The 15,522-nt window shown below is 37.5% G+C and overlaps 1 protein-coding gene across 2 annotated transcripts in view; it reads left to right on the forward strand.

Moving 5' to 3' along the window:
• The window catches only part of MCC (MCC regulator of Wnt signaling pathway), a 405,732-nt gene that overhangs the window by 63,801 nt on the left and 326,409 nt on the right, over positions 1-15,522 (forward strand). For both annotated transcript variants that reach the window (XM_087429918.1, XM_004420305.3), the window contains exon 2: positions 8,158-8,405. In XM_087429918.1, the coding sequence (XP_087286044.1) occupies positions 8,158-8,405 (248 nt within the window). The remainder of the gene's footprint in view (positions 1-8,157; positions 8,406-15,522) is intronic.

Raw genomic sequence — 15,522 nt, forward strand, 5'->3', positions numbered from 1 at the left:
TATTTAGACATAGTCTCTAGTTCTTGGTGACCGACTGAGTGTGGGGGTAAATGAGAAAGAAGCATCTTAGAAAATTTCTAGATTTCTGGTTTAGGTGACTGGATGATGTCATTTATGTAGATAGGAGGAGTAAACTTGGGGGGGGCGGGCAAGATGATGACTTCAATTGAGGACTTTGAGTTCAAGATAAATGTATGACACCAAAGCCTAGCACTCAGTACAAAATGGAGATGGAGATTTGGGAGTCATTGTGCATAGTGATAGATAAGGTCATAAATTTAGATTAGGTCATCTATATAAAGTCTATAAAGTGAAAAAACAGAGAGCAAGACAGGCCTTAGGTAACATGAATATTTAAGGACAAGAGTCCTGAAGGAGCGGTCATGTAGAGGTGGGCAAACCAGAAGACAGGGCTGTTACTCCGACTGAAGGAAGGAGTTTCAAGGAAAAGGCAGCAGTCAGTGTTGAGCATTGAAGAGAAGGAAAGAAATGTGCTCTGGGATTATGTGGTATGAATGCCTTTGCAGAAAAGAAAGTGAGGCCATACAGACGGGGAATTAGACTAAACTCTCCATAAACATAGCTTAAGTGTGGGCAGCTCAAACACTGCTGGTGGGGGTATAAATTGGTAGATGTTTCTCAAGGGATGTATGGAAAACTGTATTGAAAGATTAGATCATTTAACAATGAGTAATTCCACCTTTAGAAAATCATCCCAAGAAAATAATCAGATCTGTAGTCTGTAAGGAGGAACAAAAGTTTGAAAATGACATTTTGGATCATCTAATTTGATTAAGAGACATATCCTATAAGTGCTTTCTGATATGAATGGCATTGTTCATTTTAAACGTTTTTACCCTTCAACCATGGCCTCAGACCACATTTGTTTTAATTGAGTTGGCTTTTTATATATTAGATATTTTTTATTAAGGAAAAAATTTTTAAAAAAATTTTCTTTTCCCCCCAAAGCCCTAGTAGATAGTTGTATGTCATAGTTGCACATCCTTCTAGTTGCTGTATGTGGGACCCGGCCTCAGCATGGCCAGAGAAGCGGTGCGTCGGTACGCGCCTGGGATCCGAACCGGGGCCACCAGTGGCGGAGCGCGTGCACTTAACCACTAAGCCACAGGGCTGGCCCAAGAAAAATTTTAAATAATGAAAATTACACAGTATATAATGAACACACATGTACCTATTACTCAGATTGAAAAGATGTTAACATTGTGTCTTATTTGCCTATGATTTTTAATACATCATTACAAATGCATGTTAAATCCCCTATGTATCCTTCCCCAATCCTATTCCCCTCTGTCCCTCACCACTTTACAGTTGATATTTATGCTTCTTGACCTTGTTTTTATTACTCGCCTATGTGTAAATCTATATACAATTCATAGTGTTGTTTTGCATATTTTCAAACTTTAGATAAATGCTGTCTTATTGTTCACATTATTCTTCAACTTGAGGTTTTTACTCACTACTGTTTTTGAGACTTATTAATGATGATATATAGCAGATGTATTTCTTTCAAAAACTCCATTCTATAGTATTTCATTACCTGACAATACCTCAATTTATATACCCATTCTCTGTTAATAGGCATCTGGACTAGTTATTTCATGGCTCTGTTCCTCAATTTCCTCGCTTACAAAATGGAGTTAATAATAGTATCAACTTATAGATCGTTGTGAGAATTTAATTAGTTAATATATATGTAAAGCACTAGCTTAGGCCCTGGCACACAATAAGCATCCAATACACGTTAGCTATTCTTATCAGTATGATTATTTATATTATTATTAAGCTCTTTCCATATCTTTGCTGTTACAGATATTGTACATCTCTCCTTGTGCCCCTGCATAAGTTTCTTTAGCATATATAACTAAACATTGAATTTCTGGTCAAAGAGTGTGCTTAACTCTACTTTTTTAGATGTTGCCAAAGTCCTTTCTGAAGAGGTGGTACCAGTGTTTCTTCCACCAACACCATGTGAAAGTTTCTGCTTCCTTGTCAACATTTGGTATTGTCAGACTAACATTTTTGCCAATCCTGTAGGTATTAAAATGGTATCTATTGTCTTAACTTGCATTTTCCTTATGTCTGTTGAGGTTGAGAATCTTCACATCTTTCTTGGCCATTTTCTATTCATGTTGTTGTGCATTTTTCAATTGGGTTATTATCTTTACTTTCTTTTGTCTGTCTATACTATCTATACTAATCTTTTGTCTGTCATACCTCAAATTAAATTAATGACTGACTTGTTTTTTTTTTAATTTGAAAACATTGCTTTTATCAAAGCAATTCACACACATGGTAAAAACAAAATAAAATGGTACAGAAGTGCATGCCCAAGCCCACTCCCCAGGCAATTTCTTTTTACCATTTGTGCTTTTAGTTCTCCTGATCATTTCTTCCATACGTGCTTATACCTTTGTACCCGATTTGTCACCTTTGAACAATATCTCTTTATTCCATGCTATGAAAGGTAAGGAGAGCCCCACTGTTTTCAGTCCCACTTCTCATTCTCGCCATTCATCATACTGGCCAACTGTCAACCCAGAGCACTCAGGGTTTTGCCGCTGTGATGACAGCTCCCTTGCTGCATATTCTAGGCAAGGATTTTTAGCACCTGTGTCATCTACCAGCGTGCTCCCATCTCTTTTCTATCTTTCTGAAATTTGTTGAAATCCCTTATCTTTGATAACCTCTTCTCCTTTTATCTTAACTATGGGTTTGTTTGCTTATTTACTTATTTGTTTTGTTCTTCACTTTAATTATTTTACTCAGAAGCAATGATGAAAGGCAAATGCCTTCGCTCCATCCAACAGCTATACCCAGAAATTACCAACTGTAGCCTGGAAGCCTGTTTTTTTCATGACTTATGATTTTTCACACTTTAAATATTTATGGAACTGAAATCAGAGTCCTCTAAATTACATTTTTGTGTGACTCAAATTGAACAGTTAGGGACAAAATGAACTTTTAGACTTTTTTTGGGTTCTTTTGTAAGCAACTATTACTGGCACACCTACCAGGTCCAAAGGTGTCTGTTAGTTGAGAATTGTGAACAGAAGCGTCTAACCTCTTACTCAAAGTAATGATTGCTTTTGCATAGCACTCATTCCAGCTGGGTTTGGGATTTAGTATCATTGTGGAGAAGAATAATGTTTTTCTCTGCCTCTGAGCCTGAGAGACCTAAGCCCATCTTTCCCATTATCTATTCCTGACATTAAGCTGTGAATTTCCCTGAATGATAAATAGCTTCGTTGAATTTTCACTTCCTACTCAATTTCTTTATAAGTTAAGGGAAGAAGAATAGCCAAGAGACAAAAAGGCTTTTATATACAGAAAGTAATAGCTGTGCATTGTGAAACCGTGTAGTTTTGAGCTAGAAGCATCGATCTTCAGTCATATTTTAATTTTGCTGCCTGGGGATTGGTGTTGTCTACAGAACTAAATATTACCTGACTTGGCTAGTTCCTCTGCTATAAACTGAAATCTCTTCCTTTCTTGCCTCATGGTGATAACCTCTGAAGATAAGATACACGTATATGAATATGAATAAATATAAAACACCTTTTAGAACAGTTGTAGCAATGATGAAAGGAAAAAAAATATTTAGAGGAAATTTATTTATTTAAGAGAAATTTAGAGGAAAAACTGTTCACCAAAATTTTGTGAAATTAACCAAAATGGTCCCTGTGGTTATTGCTGGGTAGAGGGATTGCATGTAATTTGTATTTTCTTCTTTTTGCTTGTCTATATTTTCTAAAATGAATGTATGTATTTTCTGGAATAATATACAAAAGTTTGGTTTTTTTTTTCAAGGCAGGTGCCTTATGTGGTGATGTTATTGCTACTGAAATAATTCTCCACTCTAACATCTCAGTTTTGGACAACTGCAGCTTAGTACCTCTTCCTCTGAGAAACAGCTCTGGCCTAGGGCAGAGAAACGGTCATGCTGCTCTGTCACCAAGGGTACAAGGTTGTTGTTGTTGTTGTTATGGTGTCCACTGGTCATTCATACTTACTGAGCATCCCATATGCTACCTTCTCTGGGAAAATACAGAGAGAGGTATACGTGGGAAAATATCAAATAAAGTGGGGACTCCCTTCAAAAGAGTAGTCATTTTTAACTTCTGAAAGTTCGTGAATCAGTCCATCAAAACATATGTGATAGAGTTCTGCTGTGTACAGGGCAATGTGCTACGAGCTGCATAGATCTTAAGGGTTGTTGATGGAGGCATGGCTTCCAGGAGCTTGGGGTAAGGTTGGAAAGGTAAGACTTGAGTGTGTGAAAATAATAAAAAAGAGGAGAGAGAGAAAAGAAAGTTTAGTACAACAATCCAAAAGTTGATACAAAGCTGTATATAGCCACTGAATGAATGGTGCAGGTGCTAAATGCTAGCAGAAGGAAGAGACCATTTGTGGGCCTGAGTGGGCTACAGGGACTGCATGGAGTTGGAACAATTAGAGCTGAATGTGGAAGCTACAAGGCATCTTAAGGACTATGTTCAGAAGTGCTAGAGTGTTTTTTCTGCCTCATTCCATTGATCAAAGCAAGTCACGGGGCCAGCCCAGATTCAAGGGCAGGGAAATAGCCTCCACCTGTTAATAGGAGGTATGGCAAAATGGGTGTAGTCACAGGAGAGTGTAATTCATTGAGGGCTATTTTAAACAACCTGACACAGTGGCTCATGGTAAAACTTTGTGATCCAAGTTTGCTAGGCTTAGCTCTTGATATGTAAAGGAGAGCTTTTGGAATTTTTTTTCTCTCTTGTAACTTTGTTTTCTCACCATGTTGATAACAAAATGTAACTGATTATTTTCATCCATCTTTAACATAGAAGGGGAACACACATATAGATGTATGTAGTCTTTCTGGTTTAATATAAAAGTATTGTTAATTAAAGAGCATTGAGAATCAAGCTGGTTATATTAGTGCTGTCCTTATGTGTGTTCACAGGTCAAAATTTGGTATCATTGACATCCAAGGTGGTGAACAGTAGAATGGAAAGGGTAAGAGCTTTGGAATCACACTGATTTGATTTAGATTCCTGGCTCTGCTACATATTAGCTCTGTGACTCTCTCAGCCTTCATATCTCAATCTGTAAAACAGGGATAACAGCACTTCTCCTGCAGGTTTGTGAGTTGTTATTGCTAGTTCTCTATCTCTATGCTGAAAGAATTTAGCTTTAATTTCGTTTTTAGAAACTAGCACTTCTATTTAAAGATTACAATCAGAACTAGTTTAGTAGAATGCAGTGTATTTTGTTTTTGATCTTTTATATTAGACTTTCAATAGCTCAGACTTTTTAAATAAAAATGCAGCATTACACACTCTCCTCTGAGTTGGCATTTCTAGAACACAAATCTTTTCTTTGAGCTGCTTTTTGTAGAATGGAACTGCTCAAGCCTGGACAGAGTTGGGTTTCTCAGCAGGGTGCACAGTGTTCATAAGTGGGCCACAGGCGGGGAGGAATCGCTGGCCTCTGCAGACAGATTGCTCCATTTAGTGAGGTAGTCAGTTCAGTCCAATAAGCGTTCTTTTCCCTTGAGCGATTTGTGCTTAATTACTGAAGACTTAATCATGAAACTGGGGCATTGTGAAATATCTATGATCAATAATTATAAAATAATCATAATAATGGCTACTATTTATTGAGTACTTAATATGTGCCAGGAACTATGTTAATTACATGCACTATCGCATTTATCCTCAGAACCACTCTACGAGATAGAGACTACTATTACCCTCATCTTTAAAACCAAAACAATGACATAGCAATTTATGAAAGTAGTGTAGTACATTGTAGAAAGTTACAAAATACAAATAGGTAAAAATAAGAAAATGAAAACACTATATTCCTACCATTCAGAAAATATTAGTGTTAGCATCTTATTATGTGAACTTCTGGAATTTAGAAAACTTCTTTATCTCCCACCAAGCCTAATTTTTAAGATTATTGTCTAAAAATATAAAAAAGAAAATTTTATTTTAGAATGTAGAATCTGAACATTGACCCTTTCGTTCTGTTTGTGTTCCTGATTAAGCAATCATAATCATCCCAATGTCTTGGATGAATCCAGCTAAATGTCAGACAGGTTGTATTCAGGGAAGGGCAAAAAAGATAAGCATATGAATGCATTTTTAAAAAATTATTTCAGTGTATCAGTTACTTGTTGGGGAACAATCACAAAATCTCATTGGCATAAATGATAAGAATTTTACATCTTGGGGTCAGCTGGAGTGGCTCTTCTTAGGCTACAGGTCTACAGGTTGGCTAAGGTGGCTCATTTTGGGGCCCAGGCTAGTGGGTTAAGCTATGATGGTTTGTTCTTCTCATAATGATGGCAGGAGCAGAAGGGGACAAGCCCAACTATATAAACACATATCCGCTAATATCCCAGGGGCCAAAGCAAGTTAGATGTCAAGCCTGAAGTTAAGGGATGGGGGAGGACACACTTACCATGAGTGTTCTTGGCCCTGAGGCCAAGACAAGGCTATGGATGTATAACACTACTACAGGAGAAGAAAAGTTAGGACTACCAACTTAATCTACCATACCCACTTCCATGTGTTTGTTTATTTATTTATCCACCTATCCATATACTTTACAAATAAAAAAATATAAATATATACACATAGGCATATATATAAAATACTTATGTACATAAACAGACACATGCACACAAGATAAAACATGTAGCTGTATGCAAAAATTATGGAACATGAAAATGGGATGGCATACGGAAACACAGTGATCAGCTAAACAAGTTAGTGTAATAGGCCTAGTATAAATTGAGAAGGTCTTAGAGAGTGTTATATGCATTGGGAAGCACAATTAAGAGTAAATATAAAAGCATTTCAGGGGCAGGAGCAATGGAAATTTGATGATAAATTGGACACTGGGGACCGGGGTGGGGGAAATTAGGGGTAAGATGGAGTGAATGAAAAGATATTAAAAATATCTACAATTCTTTGAGCCCAGGGAACTTTGGGAAGATCATAGTAGCGTTGACCAGGAGAAGGAATTTGTGAAGGGTGACAAGGAGAGAGGGGTTAGTCTTAATTTTCATGTTTAGGTTTCAGGTATCAGCAAACATCAGATTGGTCATGTTCTCAAGATGATTGGACTTTGGTAGGGTGTTGAGACAGGGGCACTAATTAGCTTTGTTTGTGACCATGGACTAATTTCCTAATGTCTCTTCCCGGTCTTCAGTGTTGTATCCTTTGAGCTTTATTGAGACTTACAGTTGGAACTATATGAACAAAATGTTTCCCCAAGAAGTTTAGATAGAGAGATAAGAACAAGACTTGTATGTCAGGAGTCAAATGACGTCCTCCAGATAAATGTTCTTGGCCAGAATGGTGTTGTTATTCCTTTTTTATTCTTTTTGTTTTTTTAACTTGAGAACATATAGGCTGGATATACTTCTCTAGTCCAGCCACAGACTCCACCAATCCCTCTTGTCTTAGATCCACCCACTTCACACATTTATATTATGTCCTAGTCCTGGAAGACATTTGGGATTTTGATCCCTGCTCTAAGTCTTAGGGCTTACTAATTGCTGATGGGAAGGTGGAAAATACTCAAAGAAAATCCCAAAACCAGAAGTAGCACCAGTAGGTGAGCGCTGAGCCAGGAAAGTTGAGATTAAATAACATTTTTAAGGAAGTACTAAAATTAGCTGATTGGTCCAGAAAGCTGACAACTGAGCTTGTTAAAATCTGTGTTGTTCTTTTACAACTTGACTAGACTTACAACTTTAAACTCTGCCAAGAATAGAAACAATAGCTTTTCTATGTTCTGAAACTTTATCTTAGGGTGAGATTACAGTGCTACACTCTACAGGTGCTCCATCAATTTCAAAAGAAAGAAAAGGAGGGAAGGGTGTGGAGACAGGAAGAAAAAGAGAATAAAGGATTTATAGTAGCCTCACTCTTCCAAATAATAATAGAGTTCTTGTCTAGAGTAACCCAGATGAAACAGATCTTTTTGCACACTTCACTTTTCTGAAGCAATGAGAAAGTTAGAAATAGATTTACTATATGTGGATATATTCAAGAGATACTCTTTTTTGTTGTTGTTAATCACTTTATCTAGCTCAAATGTCTCTCCTAACGAGTCTTCTTCTGTTAACCCCTTCCATAGAAATGACTTGTTGATGGTCTGTCGTCAACTGAATATGGAAGAGTCTGTGGCTGAGATCATGAACCAACTGGGCGCAGATGAAAATGGGAAGATTTCCTTTCAGGATTTTACAAGATGCCGCATGCAGCTCGTTCGAGAAATTAGGAAGGAGGAAGTAGGCCTTTCTGAGAAGTCAGACAACTCCTGTAAAAAGAAGAAGCTGAGAGATAGAATTGCCTCCTGGCCCACCAGCAGTGACAACAGTTTAGGTAGGTACAACCAGGGGACAGTTTGATAGGGTTCTGCTAGCCCTTCTTTTTGACCTCTGTAAAGGAGAGTGGCCTGCCCAGCCTGGTGCTGCCTGTCCCCGGGCTGTCTTCTTGGCCACACTTACCCTGGGTGAGTGTGCGCTATTTCTCCCAGTTCTGTCCTATAGCTTCACAGTTCCTGGTTGACTACTTTCTTTATTTTAGTTCTTCCATTTTCCAAGCATAGTAATGCATTCAACTAGCTATTGGAGAGGAAGGGCAAATTGGATGGGAAAGCTGGTAAGTGCATCAGCAGGCCTCAGAAACTACTTGGGGACTTCTTCAAAGCTTAGTGCAGTTCTGTGCAGTGAGGGTTTTAAAAATCATTTCTTTTTTATTTAATGTTTAAAAACTTTTCTACAAACATAGTTTTCCTGTTCATAAGTATTATTGTTTCATACTAATGCAAGATAAGCAACTGGAAAAAATGTTCTTAAAAATGTTGATAATTATTGCAGCTGGGTGATGGGAACATGGAGTTTATTGTACATATTTTTGAGCACTCAAATATACATATTTTTAGTATGTTTGTAATTTTTCACAATAAAAGATTTAAAACAAAAGAAAAGAGGCATCTTAGGGGGTAGCCTGAACAAAAAGATGGAGAAAAGTATCTGAATTTTTTACCTGTACTTTGGGGAATTTTTTTCCCTTGAAAATGTCTCCTGGATCTCTCTGTTTCTTTCTCTGCAGATCTAGTGGCGAGAAGCAAAGCTCCATGTTAATTGTCCGTTATTTGTTAAATATATACTAATTAGCATGGATAATTATGTAGTGCCCCACAGCACACCAACACGCATACACATACACACACACATACACACACACATCCTGAACAATGCTCCTAGCAGTAGAATAATTTGGAACGTTACTATTGAGTAATTGAAATAATAAAAATGTCCACATATGCCCCTATGCCTTTCTCTCTTAGTGGATTCCACTTTAGCTTCAGATCAGATGGCTGGTAATGTGTGTATTCTCAGCATAATATGTAGAAATATTTAAATTTTTTTTAAACACTTTTTATTTTTTTTTCCCCCCCAAAGCCCCAGTAGATAGTTGTATGTCATAGCTGCACATCCTTCTAGTTGCTGTATGTGGGACCTGGCCTCAGCATGGCGGGAGAAGCGGTGCGTTGGGCGCGCCCGGGATCCAAACCCGGGCCACCAGTAGCGGAGCACGTGCACTTAACCGCTAAGCCACGGGGCAGGCCGAAAATATTTAATTTTTGAAGTAACATTTTTCCAAGCATTAAAGTAATATATGTTCATTATAGAAAAATAAGGAAAAAAGGCAAGCAGAAGAAAATAAAAATCATCCTTAACATCTCACCATTCAGAAATAATAACTACTGCTTCCATGTCTCCCCCCACTCTTTCTCATATGTGTATATGTGTGGTATGATTTGTAATGGTTGCATGACATAAAATGGACACTCAGTAATATTTATTAAATGAAATGAAGGAGTAGAGTTCTTTTTGCTAAGCTGTATTTTCTAATTTTTCTGCCAAGAACATGGACTTCTTATATGTATAAATACATAAGCACACACACACATATATTTGAAGCATTAGGTAAACTGTGGTATATGCCAACAATCGAATACCCTATAGCCATTAAAATAATATATTCATGTGTATCAAATGTGTATATAGAAGGAATCATTTTGGGGGAAAAAACTATACTAACTGTCGAAAATTCTATTTAATATGTAATATATGTTTATAAATATTCTAAAAGGAACAAGTTTAATAGAATTGCTGCCCACATCTAATTGGTTTGACCATCTCATAAGATTGCCCCAACTAGAGAAAGGGTTGAAGAACAATTTCCTTTCTTCCTTTTCTGTAACCGTATACCCTTGGAGAGAGAAGAGTAACTAAGAGGAGGTGAATCACAAAACATATCATGAACTAAGGAAATGCCAGTAGATGTGAAACATTTGACCAGGTTATTCTTGTAGTTAAGGCTTCAGAGTCAGATTATTTGAGTGTGAATCCTGGTTCTGTCGCTTGTTACACGACGCTAGACAAGTTACTTAACCTCTCTGTATCTCAGTTTCCTCACCAAGTGTAACATGAGAACAATTATTGTTATTTGGGGGAATACAGAAGCTAATATGTATGTAAAGCACAGAAAACAATGTCTGGCACATAATAAGCACTAAATACAAGTTAAGTTAATATTGTTATTACTATTACCACCCAGTTTTATTTCCCGGAGATTGTCACAATTACAACTCATATGTTGGAAAACAACCTCCTATTCAGTCTAATATGAAACGAATACATTTAAAAGTTTACAATTAAATGAAGAATTTTGTGTTCAATTAGTCCCTCTCTTTTCTACATCATTAATTTTTCCTTCTGACTCTATCAGATAAACTCTAGTATCTCCCATCTTGGGGTCGAGGGAAGCCCTTTCCTGACTCCATGTCCCTCTAACTACTGCCCCACTTCTCTGCTCCTCTTCACAGCAAAACTTTGGAAGCGTTTATCTACATAGAATGCTTATTAGTCCTCACCTCTCATTCTTCCTTCAACCCACTCTTCCCATCTTTAGTCATCACCACTCCACTGAACCTGCTCTTATTGCCTCCAAGTTGACAAACCCGATGGTTCCTCTTTCATCCTCATCTAGATCTTTGGCATTTGACTCAGCTAACTACTCCCTTCTTCCAGCTGCTTTTCATTCTCTTGGACTTCTCAACGCCACATTCTCCACATTCTACTGTTTTGGCTTCCCTTTCTCAGTCTCTCTCTCTCTTTTTTTTTTTTCTCTTCTTTTCCTGTACCACTTCCAAATTTAGAGGTGCCTTGGAGTTACATTCTCTCCTAGATGATCTCATGTGGTCCCATGGTTTTAAATGCTATTTTTGTGTAGTGACTCCCAAATGTATAGATCAGCCCTGTCCTTTCCCATGAGCTCCAGAATCTGGTAAAATTGACACATATTCCTGGATATCTTACAGACTCGAGCTTAACACGGTCAAAAAGGATTTTTGATAATCTTCTCCACCCTTCCTCCCAAGGTCATTCCTCTCCCAGACATCCCTCATCTAGGAAATATCACCATCCACAGGTTTGCTCAAGCCAGCAAGTCCCATTGTCTCTTTTGCCAAAGTTCATCCAGAATCTGTCCACTCCCTTTGCTCCCTGGACACCACCTTTGTCTATATCACCATCATGTCATGCCTTGATTATTAAAACAGCCTATAATTAGCATCCTTGATCCCTCCTTTGACCCCCTACATTTCATTCTTTAGTCTGTGGTCAGAGTGGTCTTTTAACTTAATGAAAACATGCTTGGGTCATTCCCATGTCTACAACGCTCCATGACTTCCATATCACCTAAAATAAAGTCCAAATTCCTTGCCACAGTCTGGCCTATACCCACCACTCTAAGGGATGATACTGATCCCCTGATTTGTTATGCATGCTCCAGCCACACTGGCCATCCTGCTATTCCTCTAACTTACCAAATTCAGCCAGCCTCCAGCCTTTGCCCTGGTTCTTTCCTCTGATCTAGAATACTCTTCTTTCTGACCTTCTTATTGCATGGCTGGCTCTTTCTTCTTACTCAGATTTCAGCTTAAATATTCTCTCTTTAAAAAAGCCTTTCCAAACTAACATAACTTCTCCTCGTTTACTCTTTCACATGCTCTGTAGCTTCATACCACTTATTCTTATCTGACATTATATTATGTACTTACTTGAAGACTTATTTATCTATCTCCCTCAGTTCAACAGAAATTCCACTAGAGTACTGATGACCTTGCTGCGGGGTACTGCTCTACCCCGGCACTGGGAACGGTGCCCGGCACATGGGTGATGCTCAGTGCATATCTGTTGAATGAATGAATGGGCAATGCACTGTGTTCGTGCCCTTTTAGGGATACATGGAAGCGCAATGCATGGTTCCAGATACTAAGGAACTTACAATTGAATTGTGGAGTCATGAGCACATAACAAATTAAATAACAATAAGGTTTAAATTATGGTCAGTGAAACTTTAGAACCCATTGAGTGGTGCAGAAGATAAGGTCTATAAGGAGATCTAAGAAATATTGTGAGCAGGAGTTTTAGGAAAGGGTTGGGATTTTACCTGTGACTGTAATATGGAGAGAAGTAGAAAAAATGTTGTACTGTTCTGAGAAAAGCCTAAGAAAAACTAGGTTTAACAGTGAAGTGTCAGAAAGACTTTATTGTCAGCCCCGACATTTCACAGCACATCCTCAGCAGGGAGTCGACTTGGCAGACGACGACCTGTCAAAACATTACATGCTCAACTTGGAAGAGGAATTTCGGTAGATTCATTTTTCCCAAATATTTTCCACAGAACACTGATTTCAAGAGATTGTCATAAATATTATAGGAAGAAAGAATTCCTTTGCAAATACATTTAAAAACTTTGGGTTAAACTAGATTAATAGTTTTCTTTACTGCAAAACATCTCAGAAGCTTTAATATGCTAATGTTTCTTGTGACTGTCCAGGAGAAGAATCAAATGTATAGCATTTCTCACATTTAATTGACCATAAATTTTTATTTACAAATCCTCTTTGGCCTTGAGTTCTTTGCTAAAATATACTTTGGGGAAAAATTAAGATATCTGAACAACTAGGTCATAGTAGATTTTTATCCCTACTTTAAGTCATCTTAGAAATAATATTTTAAAATTTTTATGTCTTTCAGGCACAAGCTATATAAAATTTAATAGTTATAGCAATAACAATATTAAAAATGGTTAAAAATTACTAATATTTACTATGCACAAGGCAATTTGCTGGGCACTTTACTTATATTATATGCTACAAAAATAAACCCCAGGTTCACCACTGAGTTGCCGTGGGACTTAGGCTACATTCCTGAGTATTCTGAGCTTCAGTTTTCTTATCTCTAAAGATAGAGTACTAATATCTGCATTATAGGGTAGTTGGAAGAACTTAGTGAGATATTACTTGTAATGCTCCTATACAGTGCCTATTCACATTAGGTTTTCAATAAATAATAGTGTTATCATAATTATCTAATCCTTGCAACTATCTTTCAAGTTTAGAATAGAATCCTCCTTATATTAAGGAGGACACTGAGGCTCAGAGAAGTTAAGTGACTTGCTCTAAGTCACAGAGCTGCTAAGGAATTGAGAACACTAAGAAGTTGCTTATTGAAAGAGATGATTCTTTGAGTCCCCTGCAACTTTTACGTAGAAAAACTTTGTCTTGACCAAGATGCAAACTAAAAAGAACACTGCCATCCAGAGGCCACTCCCAGAAACCACAGACACATAGTCCCGAGGGTCTTGAGGAGGGATTTAAAGACAATTCCTATTAGATTAAGCCCATCTCTTTGGCAGCAAAGTGACAGCATACATTATACCAAAATAGTTACGAGGTTTTGTGTATGCTGCCTAATTTCCCAGTGGAAAACAAATAACCTACATTCAATATAATTGTTTGTAATTTTCATTTTAAAAATTTGTGATTTAGGGGCCGGCCCGGTGGTGCAAGCGGTTGGGTGCGCGCGCTCCGCTGCGGCGGCCCGGGGTTCGCTGGTTCGGATCCCGGGCGCGCACCGACGCACTGCTTTGGCAGGCCATGCTGTGGCGGCGTCCCATATAAAGTGGAGGAGGATGGGCACGGATGTTAGCCCAGGGCCGTCTTCCTCGGCAAAAAAAGAGGAGGATTGGTGGATGTTAGCACAGGGCTGATCTCCTCACAAAAAAAAAAAAAAAAAATTTGTGATTTAAAGTTTTTCATTTTAAAATTTAAATTTAAAAAAATTGACATATTTAAAAAATTGTGATTTAACATTTTAAAGATTTTCTTTGTGATTAGGAAAGACTGTGGAATTTTAAAAAATTCCTAGCATTAGGTATTTATATATGTTAGCAATTCCAACAGAGCACTTATTTAAACATGCCCTTTTAAATAAATAGTTTTTTACTTCAACCAACCTGTAAACTTTACTCATGATTCCCACATATTTGTGTCAAATATGTGCATTATGTGAAAGAGGTAGTGCTTCAGGGTGATGACCACTGAAAAAACCGCTGGATTGCCCGAGGAGAGCTGATATATGCCTTCAAGCTTGCCTAATGAGGTTGTTACAAGTCTATGCTTTTCAGATCTTTGAGGGCACTTGTTTTTCTTCCTTTGGGCAGTCCTCAGAGAGCCCAAGAACTTATTTGAATCAAATCCCTATGGTTTTAAAACATTGTTTAAGACAGCAGACATTAAAACCTACTAATTAATACAACTAAATTTAATTTATGCTAAGATTAGAACACTGGGCACAGTTTCCAAGAAGCTATATCTTCAAAGATGCTTTACTGGCCTTTCCATGAGCTATATTCCCACCTGAAGTGTCAGCCTTCATTACTGTTCTGATAATGCCCCTATGGTCCAAAAGGAACATATAAAGTACTGATGTTTCTCAGAGAAACTAATAGCAAGCGTTTTCTTTAACGAACTCAAAGTAAAAAGTCAGATCAAAGAATATATGGTTTAGACAGGAAGGACTCCAAACCCCACAAGCCTGAGGGAGGAAATGTAAGGAGATAGTCTGATTCTTTAGCAGATTTAAAGAAACAAATAAGCAGCCCTCTGAATTTTAGTTTAGTATCTTGCTTTAAAAAAATTAAAACCACAATTATTTAATATACACAAAATCTGTCTAGTCCTGACACATCCCAGTTTTCCAGAATAAATGTTACTCTTAAATATTATTGGTTTTTTTCTCAGATGTAAATATTTTCTAAAACCTTAAAACAGGTTAAATTAAGTGAGACAAGAAGGCATTTTCCAATCCAATTGGATTGGCCCTGGTATGTAGGGTTCTGGCTAATGAATAAAGAAAATCAGAAGTGTTTTAAGTCCCTTTGGCCCCGGGTGAGCAATTAATAATTAACACAGAGCGTTTTAAATAAAATCCCTCATGAGAGTGATTCATTGTTAAAAATACTGTCCAGCTAGCATAAAACAAGACTAATTGACACAACTGTTTTTAGCCCCAATTCAATGTTTCAGGACATTTGTTTTTTGTTGTTGTTGTTTTACATACTCTAAGCCCTGTGTCAT

The sequence above is a fragment of the Ceratotherium simum genome, chromosome 4 (genome assembly GCF_057802395.1).
Source record: "Ceratotherium simum simum isolate JZ-2026a chromosome 4, ASM5780239v1, whole genome shotgun sequence".
NCBI lineage: Eukaryota > Metazoa > Chordata > Mammalia > Perissodactyla > Rhinocerotidae > Ceratotherium > Ceratotherium simum.